The following is an 11,378-nucleotide window of genomic DNA, read 5'->3' as shown; positions in this document are numbered from 1 at the left end:
GCAGGAATGTAAATTACACGGTCCTCATTAAGCCGAGCGTGCAACTAATCAATTTATATACCCGCATTTAATCCGCGTTTCCCAAACGCGATTATTCACGCTAGACGGGATCTTACAGAGTGAATTAAAAATCCAGATTAAAGCGGATGCACATCCACTTAGCAACGTTATAGAGTTAATATCGCATTATTATCCCCCCCCCCCCCCCGGTATGCGTCCGCCGTCCAAGGAAGGATAGAAGTGTTACATCGACCCGCCAGGGAATCATCGATATCACTGCTTTTCATAAACGTGAAAAGCAGTGATATCGATGATTACGTTACGTCGTATTAAGTAATCATCCTACGTTTTTATATATTCGCAAGAAAATTTTTTTCAAGTAATACTAACATACTGGTAAAAAACGCGAGCAACTGTCTCCGCAATATAGAAAAGCATATAAAAGACTGCCACTTACAGATATCCTGCCGTTGGAGGATTGGGTAAAGAATCCTAAGTGACCGGCGACGATCGAGAAACCTGTCCCGGGACTCGACTCGTCCTCGATTGATACGATATCCCAACCGGATGGGAACAGTCGTTCCGCGGAGATTTGCTGAAGAGGAGGACAAATCTGAAGGCGAATCCGGAGCGATTGATATCGAGAGGAAAGCCCCGAAGGCAGGGTAGTGGAAATATGATGGTGGAAGGCAGCGGAAAGCTGTATGCTCTCTTTCTTTCCTTCCCTCTCGAAGCTTTATTCAGCCTGGAAGGCGCAATGAATGGGAGCTTCTACGAGCTTCGAGCGTACCTCTTCAGACCGTCTACGCGAACATCGACAGGACTCTCTTTTCCTTTTTCTCCTTTTCCGCCTCGCAATCCGCCCGCAACGCCGCGCCTCCCAAGAGAAAGAGAATTTCCCGCCTTTTCTCGCCCTCTTCTTTTTACGCTTCGGGAAGGTCGACTCTTCGCACCCGCGGATTTTCACAAGCATCGCGGAAATAACGATTCTTCAACGCGTCGATTTTCTTACAGAGAGACTAATTTGTGGGATTTTTTACTACGCATTTTTTATAAACGCATTTTTATTACAACGCGTATAACACATAAATTAAAAAAAATAAATTGATTGATATTTCAAAAAATGAAATACAGCTCTAGTCAAGAATACTAGGCAACTTATTAATCATTATTATTATTTAACATTTTAGTTCAATTGATTTTAGCAAAAAAATTACAGACGCCTAATACTTTTCGCCAAGGTTGTATAAATTTTCCGTCAATTTTTAATACATTATAAAAGGCCATTTAATTTAATAAAGAAATAATATAAAAACTTCGAAAATCTTCTTAGGTAAAACGTCGAAGACTTTGTGAAATGTAAAGACAAACATCAAAAGTACGCAAGGGATTATGGAAAGATAGAACGTCCCTAAACGAAAAAGAACGAGAGAAAGGAAGAGAAAATCTCGAAAGAGAAAGGGAGAGTAAACGATAAAAGAGAAAAATGGCCGATATATATATATATCGCACGCATGATATGATAACGAGTGATTATTCTTCAGTCAGCTTCTGAATTTCGAGGAGAAAAAATGAAAGCGCATCTGCCCATGTTCTTCAAATATGTTTGATAAGAAAACGCTGTTTCATTCAGAACGAAATCGCAATCCCCCGCCCACCTCTCCAAGGAATTGACTTTTATTAATACGGATTACAGTCATAACGAACAGTTCACTGATAAATAGCATCCTCCCTCCTACTTTTTCTTGAACACCAATTTATATTAACTGAGAGAGGCGTACATGTTATGGCAACATCGTCCCGAAATATATACCGCGATGGGTTGGGGGCGAAATTGCTCTGGCCAGGATCAATTCAACAATCGAAAAAAGATTTCGGAGCTATGTTTAGAAAAGAAGCTGACAAATTGCCATTCGAATTGCTTTGTAGACACAAAATATGAATTTTTTAAATCTTTCCAAGAACAGCTTATTTTTCTAAAAATAAAATCAAAATACGTCTACAAATTTTTTATTTATTTTCAGAATGTTTATTGAAATCTTATGAAAAAAAATTCCCAGATTTTCCAAATATTTCAAAATTCCAGGTAAAAAATTAGAGAATTTTTTAAAGCAAATTTAAAATATAAATTAGAGTATAAGCACAACACAAAGAAATTATATATGAAAATTAATGAAAAACAGGGATTTTACAAGATTTTCTATTGTTTCCTGCAATTGGAGTCGCGAAGCTATAGAATAGTATAATGCTTACTACAATATAGTATCAATGAGCTACTCTATTCTATACTGAGTACTGCCTTCTTTCGTCTCACCATCATTTTTTTACATAAAAACTCGCGAGTTGCAAAAGAATGTACATAAATGTCATATTTGCTCATTGTCAACCTTGTGCATTATCAAGAAAAAAAATAACCTAAGAAATACAATAATATTTTCGGAAAGAAATAAAATTTAAATTTAAAAAGAAGATAAAGATTTCCCCGAATCTCAATATAATTTTATCCTGATTTTCTCTCTCTCTCTCTCTCTCTCTCTCTCTCTCTCTCTCTCTCTCTCAACAAGGATAAAACAGAAATTCTTTGAAAAATCTAGCTTTTTCAGATTTTTGTAATTAGTAAATATCCTGATTATTTTGTTATTATGTAAGTCGATAAAAATCATATGCGTCTCGTTAACGCGCTTTCAAATCTTCAACATTTTCCTTGTCCAAAATCTCATCGTTTGTCTTACACGCGCTAATCTGGCAAGTTAACTTTAATATAACTACTCACGTGGTATTTCTCGCGGCATTTTCTCGCGCGCTCCGTAAATGTTGCAATTTCAGGTAATGCGAAGCATACGTATACTCGACGACGGCTAATAATTTCCTCGAGTTTTTCTCGTCGTACGAGACCGTCGAAAATAAGATAAATAGAGAGCGTGTACATTTTCAAAGTAAAAGGCGGGCAACGAAGGGCGCGCCTTTGTCACCGAATCTCTACACCGCTCTCTCCGTCCTCGCGCGTCGCGACGCCGTGCGTAAAAAGCACACGTCCGCGCGAAAAAAAAAAGAAAGGAACACGCGAACATTAACGATCGTCGATAGACACAACGGTTTTGCGTTACATGTTGGGCTATTGTAATGCGTGCATTCTCAACGAGATATTTGTGCAACTCGTATTGTGAAAAACATCAGGCGCCACGGCATGATTATTTTCATTTCCGCAAATGTTCTGTAAAACAGTATCACTCGTTGTTATTTGTGACAAGAAAAAGAACGCGCTGCAAGCAGATATAATTACAGTAAAATTAATTAGCATTTAATTTCTGCAAAAGAACTAATATCAATGTATCAAAGAACGCTTTGAAAATTATTATTATTCGCGACGGGCATTTCGTGATAATTAAAATGCATTTAGTGTGATTAAAACGTGAGCGGTGCAAAATAATATTTTAGACGTGTCTATTCAGCCACTAAAAAGTCAGACTGGCCGACGGGAACGGCTTCGCTCCGGCAGTTATTTTAACGAGGCTATTAAGATTGTCCTGACATTTTCAAATGACATTGTTTGTCATGATCAAAAATGACGGTAACGTTGGGAGAAATAACGCACGGCGTTACTGCCCGATACGTCGATTTATGTCACACACTAAATGGCCACACGTCTCTTCGTAATTTATAAAAACATGTGCCAAAAGATAACTCAGGGGTTTTAAAGAGTGCATCGGTCATTACGTTTCCCGATTAAAATACGAACGGGCGAACGGGCGAAAGCACGAACTACGTTCCGACCGAGCTATTAATCAAACTGTATCGGCATTTTTCGGTGACGCAAACTCGTGGATTCAGTTAAACAGGAATTTCGGTAAATTCCACGGAAAATGAAAGCCCGCGGCCGCGTAACGCTTTACACGTATCGCGCCACGGTTTGCTTCTGTTTACTAGCTATACGGAAAATGATTAACGACGCGAGGAACGAGGTCGAACTTTCGGCACATCCGGCGGTTGCACGTGCAACCAAGTGATCCGAGACACGCCCGGCGTTCCATGCGGTTTTCAGACACGTCGTCGTCGTCGTCATTCGCGTCCCCGGAAATTTCACTATTTTTTCACCGTCCTTCGTTGAAACGACATGTGACGACGTTGAGCATACGTGACGAGAGCAGGTGCGCGAGAAAAGTGCCGTTCGTCCTCCTCATGGTGGCAAAGCTTGAGCCATAAACGGCTGTCGCCTCAGCAGTGCGCAAAATATTAATTAAGGTACGTTACCACGCTAAAAGGCCGTATCTTATGGCCTCATTTATTCTCTTTTCTTACGAAACGAATGTTGGCCTCTTACTCTTTCAGTTCTTAAGGCGTGAATTTTTTTAATCTCTTGAAAATTCTAAACATTTGCAGAAAATAGTCTGCAATTACATGAAAAATTTGGCTCAGAAATGAGTTTTTACATATGATGTAACTTAGAATGTGGCAAATAAAAACTATCATAGACACTAGGTTCTCACCAATGGATAGTTTTTAACTATGATGTATCAAAGGTACTCTGTGAGTGCAAGTTTTACCCCTTTGATGCACCATATCTTAAAAACTATTCAATATTAAGTCTTATATCTATGATATCTTTTGTTTATCACTATAAGTTATGTCTACAATAAGATTTTAAGTTGTAAAATTTAAATTTTAAGTTTTAAGCTGTAAGAAATCGATCAATCACAGTCAAATGTGAGCAGAATAATCAACTATGATTGATCAATTTCTCACGGGTTAAAGCCTGAAGTTTAAGTTTTACGCCTTAAAATCTCATTATAGACATCGTTTTATATGTGAAAAGTAACTCATTTTATCAGAACTCTCCATTTAATTAGTGCGGAATCCTTTCTTTATTTCCTCTCCACTTCCGACGTCGACTTTTGACGTCCCGTCGAAATATTCCGATAAAATATTTACACTTGACCCGACTATCAATTTCAGTGAGACATAAATAGACTGCTTAATGGCATTCACAAAATCATCCATTCTTTCACTGATGCTGAATCTGTAAGTAGATCGATTAATAATCGTCAGATTCTATCTATCGGATGGCCACTTTCTTTCTACTGCAGTTTTCATCGGCTCGAGGTGACGTGCAAGGGCTGCGCCAGGAATTAATTTTTCCTGTGGAACTACACGTCGATAATTTCTCTTCGTCCGACGGCCGTCGATTATCTCACGACTGTCGACGTTGCACACACGGAGCTAATTAATATTTGTCGTATCTCTCGTTGACGTGCGACGATACGTTAATAGATTGTGCGAAAAATTTTAAGTTTACTTTCGCGAAGAGTTCATCAGTATTTTTTTCCATCTCGTTTTGTTAAAAATTTCTACGAGTAACGATTCAGCTTTAGTCGACTTGTCCAAAAAAACGATTCCCAATCCCTTTGATGGACATCCATACGTTCGTCGCAACTGGGAAGGCCGGAAGGAACGCGAGAACTCTTCGGGGACGCGAAAGCGACCGATCAGATTTCAATAGATGCATTTCAATCGAGGTCACTGCATACGAATTTCTCTTTGGTATGCAATGATTTATGGTTCGTTGCGCGTTCTGGTTGCGGTCGGTTCGCCGCCGAGGTAGCTGGAAGGGAAAAAAAAGCTCTTCCAAAAAGCTCCGCACGACCGCTCCCGCCATCGGCGAAATGGACGGACCGAAAAGGAAGTTATCGGCGTTCCTTGTATTTTATTCGGTCGTGTTGCGCGTATTACTACAGTCGTCGAAATAGAAAAGAGGAATTTTCGAAGAGGAACGAAATATAAAATATCGACGGATTTACGCGAACATCCATATTTCTTAGAGTTCTTTAAAATTATTAAAAAATGAATCATAGCAAAAACTGCTTTATAATTTCAAAGTGTTGGTCCATCCGTTCAATTATTCGTCTGCTCTCGAAAACGGCTTAATTTTTTCAAATCTCTTTTTCAGCAATAGATATATTCAAGGACTTTAGTTCCACCGACGCAAAATATGAATCAAATCATTTGACCGTGAAGGGATCAAAGATCAAAGCCAATGAGATTTTTAGTAATAGGTATTGGGTAAATGGCTTAACTTTTTTCAAATTCTGGTTTTTCACTGTACTATTTCGTTACATGCACTATTCTGTTGCAACGGTTTATTATCGAATAAAACTATAAGTGATAAACGATAATTATTCTAATGAGATTGTCAGAAGATTCTTTTCTGCCGTTTAGACAAAAGCCTCAGAGCCTATCTTTGGACTCTGTGAAATCTGACACTGACGATATCGGATTCCGCTCGCTGTATCTTATTTTAATTAAAACCACTCACCTTCTTGGCGTCATTGTTGTTGTCGGCTGCGTGATGAGGTTGCGGACTCATTGAAGCACCATTGCTGACTGCCCCGCTTTGCGATAGAAGCTCGTCACTACCCCTCTGCAACAATAGAGAATACATTTACGTGATATAAATAACTCTTTTACACGACGACTCCTCAATAAATTCCACTTTCCACAACGCATATTTTACGTCGTTATTATGCTCAGCGAGCATAATAACGTAATTCAGAATTATTGTAAACGTCGCGCGTTTTCGTATAACTCTAACGACGATCTTCAAATATTATTAATTATATATTTTCAGAGGATCAATAACAAAATTATTGCAATATCATGTAAATCGTAAAAGTATTACTGTAATTTTACAGAATAACGTTAAGCTGGACGGTACAGTATTCCATGAGTACTAATCGCTCGTCTTACTTTATCCTCGGAGCTTTGAGGGGAATTGAAATAAATTATCACGTCGGACATCTTTCGATTACTTAAAAAGTGGAAAGAAGCGGATCTTCAGCAAAATCTTATTCGATGTCTCGTCCTTAGAGCGCTGATAAATCTCGTACTTGGCGTCAAAAGAAGCGTATAGCAGTAAGACGCTTTTAACATAGGTCTGAATCTAAATACTTAACGGAGACTCTCGAACGCGGAAAAACGCTGCGGTCACTCGAGCGAAGAGAGTTCTCTCGCGAGATATTAATAAATAATTAATCCCTATGAACCTTCGTTTCCTTCGGAAATCATCACAAGAACTTGTACTTTCGACTCTTGAGATCACATTAATCGGCCTACATGCAATTACTGTAAAAGATTTACATTGAGAAAAAAAATGATTATTATAATTATAATTTAGCTATAATTTATAATTATTTTCGTGCCAACTATTTATTTTTTGATAGAACTGTAAATGTGTGTGTGTGTGTGTGTAATTATTATTAATATAAAAAATTATTGTAGCAATGCAACTATAAAAATAAAGCTTCTTACCATAATAACCTTTCTATTAATAAAAATACACATACATACTTGCTTGGTTCTGTTATGTTCTTTAATGTTTAGTATTTCGATGAAAAATATTATTAATTAAGAGAAAACACTGAGAGAAAAAGTGAGTACTTGTAACTATAATTACATGTTACTATAATTATACTGTTATAATGTTACAGTAATAAGAACTATATATGTAATTACAGTTACAAATACGAAAAATTTTTCTTTCAGCGAATATGTCTATTTTTATGAAAGTTATAGGCAATCTAAATTTGGTTGGGTACAGTCACATTCAGTGTTGTTTCCATAATGTAGCGTTAAGAATTAATCAATGCTCAGATTGTGCCTTTATGTGTACGTATGTTTTAGCAATAGATTTTTTCTGGAATTAGCTTCATTTAACACCGTCACATTATTCCGCGGATATTTTGTATAGAAGATCTAACAAAATCTATTATCTAACAAAATAATACGATTTTTTTTTTAGGAATGTAAGGTGCTTTCCTTATTTATATAGCGGAGACTCGCCTTTTCACGATTACGACTTTTCTCATTCGCATACCATTCATTATAGAATCACGGTTTTCTTGTCGGAGGCGTTCAACGTCAAAGGAGCATCGCATGCATCGTGTATCGCTTAACAAAATATTTATTCCCCGCTGCACCGTTGCTGCATTTATTCACGAAATACAAGCTATATTATGCAATCGTGGTTGGATGTAGTCCGTTAAATTTGTAGATGAGCTTTGACAGCGAAAGCCTTCACTGTCTCACACAGGCGAAAATGCATGAAAGATAATTCATAACTCGTAAGGAAAACCACTGAGAACTTGGGCCACGAGACGGAATGCGAGATCAAAGACTAAAAAGACAACTGAAAGAAACAAAAGAAACGAACCATAGGATATGGCAGATTCACTTGCGGCCAACCCTCGGGTCATCGAGCGACAAAAGACAAGAGCAACTCTTGACTTCGTTATTCTTTGAATGTTAACTAGAAAAGTTCCTGACCAATTTAAATAACTGCATTCATTCGTTTACAAAACAGCCGATTTTATTATCCATCCCTACTCCTTCCATTTTTTTTACAAAGATTTCTTTCGATTTCAGAAAACAAGCCAAGGGCAAAATGGCCGGCGAAGTCCATGATTTGCGACTTTCTTCGCATAAATTAAAAAAAAATAGATATCTAATCCCCGTTTTACGCGAGAAAGCAATTTTGCTCTCTCGAAATTTAATGGAAATATTATTTTTTTCTGCAGTTTAACCCTCTGGGAAAGTTGCATATTTGAAGCATTCACTTTAAAATTAAATTCAGGATCTGTGCAGATTAATTACACTTAAGTACTAAAGATGGAAATGTATGTAGCATTAAACACTGAAATCTCGTAATAGCGCGCGGTTCAGAGCTCTGAATGTAATAAACGAAGTTGTCCCCACTTCACTTCTAAACCATAAAATTCAGGGTCTTATTGGGAGTAGCGGTTCTATTATCCCACTCATGCTACTCACATGCTTCTAGCGCGCATGGAAGGAATTTTGTGCATTAATTCGAGATCCGCTATTACGAGATTCTGGCACGAATGAGTGCACTTCTAACTATCAAAAACTATCGAAAAAACTATTTGCCAATATATGTACTAATAGAGATAGATTGATATCGATAGACTAAATACATTGATAGATTTTTCAATCACAGATATTTTTGAGTAAAATCTGTAAAAAAAGTTTTTTCAAATGATAAAACGATGCTACTTCTAGAAGTTATTTTTCACTTAAGACAGCTACACTCTGAAAAAAATGATGTTATGTCAACAGTATTATTTTAAGGATGTATCTTTGATATATGTATATACAGTCCCTACCAAAAGTTTGAAGTTAAAAATGTTAATATTTACACTTTCTATATAAAAATAAATATGAAAACTATATAAATACAATATACACGAAACAGTTGTATAAAGTAACATCATATTTTTAATTAACAACACCTTTTGATAGTTTATTATATTTATTATCATTTTCAAATTGAAATATAAGAATAATAATATCATTTTTAGATCGTACATGTGAGAACACAATCGATAAACTAGAACCCTATATCAATTGAAGCTAGATCTTAAAATGCTTAAATAATTCAATTTTGAATCACTAAATATGCTATGTATGTACTTGACATATATACCATACTTGTAGTCTAACAAACTACGCGCCGAAAAATTTCCGGACTATATAAACGCAATTAAACCACTGCACTGTAGTAATCTCGTGAATTAAATTAATTTCTAATAATTTCGATGCTCAAACAGGCATCATATTTCAAAGATATTAATATGCTGAAAAATCTGTAATTAAATTTATTGCGAAAAATATTACCTCGGCCGGGAATCGAACCCGGATCTGTTGTATTCCGTACGAGCGTCCTAAGCCATTAGATTACCGAGGCCTTAGTAATATTCTTCGCAATAATCGGTATATGTAAGGAAACATAAGAATAAAAAACAACAACAAATACAATAAATAATTTCTATATATAGAAAGTGTAAATATTAACACATTTTTAACTTCAAACTTTTAGTAGGGACTGCAGTCAGATACATCCTTAAGTAAAAATAACTTTGTTAGCACATGTTAATGAAACAAATAAAACTTTATTAAAAGAACATGACGTACTTGTTTAATTAATGTGTTAATGAATTAACAAAATTATTTTTAATTAAAAAATAATACTATTGAGGCTACATCATTTTTTTCAATGTAGCATCACATGAAATATGCGGAAACGCATAAATTAAATGCAATGTAAAAAACATGTTATGCACACGTCTATACATTTAAATGTACGTTATGTACATCTACTCGTCCGGGGTACGAAATGTCACAAAAGTGTTTATCCCCAACTCGAAAAATAAATACACGTGAAAAGCTTCGCAAGTGCAATTAGGAGGACGCGTTCTCTGCGACGACGCATGTCTCATACACGGTTTATCTTGCGAAAGTACACCGCGAACGTTCTCAGCGCATTGAGTACGCGCTGTTAGGTGGAATATCGTTCAAAGAGCGGCAAGAAGGAGCTCTTATACGGAACGGGCTTCTCGTCTCTCCACGATCATAGAAAAAGAAAGAAGGAGAAGCAGCATGGGTGGAGACAAGCCACGGAAACGGACTCGGATTCCATATTTTCCTCGGATATGGGAATAGGGGTTCATCCTCTCTGACCAACATCCGGAGCTGTCCGCCTCGGTCCCGGTGCTCGTGTATTATTTATTTCCCGCGGACGTATGGATTATGGACCAGCCAACTCCCCTTTCGCTTCAGAGCCTCGTAACCACCGTCACGAACTCCGTTTTCTCTCTCTCTCTCCCCCTCCTCTCTCTTTCTCTCTCTCTTTCTCGTCCCCGATGTATCTATTCTGCTTTCCTTCAATTCTCCACCCCTGAACATCCACCATCCCGATTCCCGTCCCGGTTTCTTCTTTCAACTTCGCGGATCGCAAGGTTGTTTTCTCTCGATCTTCACGAACCGTCGAGATCTTAAATCCAAGAAGCAGCCGCTGTCTCACTCTTTCTTTCTTCCTCACCCGCCTTCCGATCGCCGTTTTCTCCATTTCTCTTTCTTTTTTTTCGTTAGTGTTTCCGCTGAAAGAAAATCTCCCGTGCGACCCGGCGAAGAGCGCGCGAGCGTTTTACGTGCCCGACGACCCGCACAGAATTGTCTCAAGATCGTCCGCACAGAAGTAGTGGAGACGCTGGTACATTGAGCGAGCGATACCCGGGAACGATGAAGCTTCGCTCGGATGACAAACCAATCTCACGCGCCGGCTGTGGGCCCGATGAGCTCTCCGACCGTAGACGCTATTGAAGAAGAAAACTCGTGACACGCTCCGTTGGGCTCATCCGAATCTGATAACTATCGGACGAATGAATACCCAATGCACGAATGAGTGTATTAAATTCTGTTCGATCACCGTAGTCGGAAAAGCGTAGCCAAAAAACAAATAAAAAATTAAACGCAATTTTCGATCGAAATCTGAATATCAAAATTGTTATCGGAAGCAATCTTAGTTGTGATCC

The 11,378-nt window shown here is 37.7% G+C and overlaps 1 protein-coding gene across 2 annotated transcripts in view; it reads right to left on the bottom strand.

Moving 5' to 3' along the window:
• The window catches only part of heph (polypyrimidine tract-binding protein 1 heph), a 375,570-nt gene that overhangs the window by 146,026 nt on the left and 218,166 nt on the right, over positions 1-11,378 (bottom strand). For both annotated transcript variants that reach the window (XM_018461600.1, XM_018461599.1), the window contains exon 3: positions 6,311-6,415. In XM_018461600.1, coding sequence (XP_018317102.1) covers positions 6,311-6,415 — 105 coding nt within the window. The remainder of the gene's footprint in view (positions 1-6,310; positions 6,416-11,378) is intronic.

The sequence above is a fragment of the Mycetomoellerius zeteki genome, unplaced genomic scaffold (genome assembly GCF_001594055.1).
Source record: "Mycetomoellerius zeteki isolate Tzet28-1 unplaced genomic scaffold, Tzet1.0 scaffold124, whole genome shotgun sequence".
NCBI classification, from domain to species: Eukaryota; Metazoa; Arthropoda; class Insecta; order Hymenoptera; family Formicidae; genus Mycetomoellerius; species Mycetomoellerius zeteki.
Note: the sequence above shows the minus strand (reverse complement) of the source record. Positions and strands in the feature narration are given on the sequence as shown.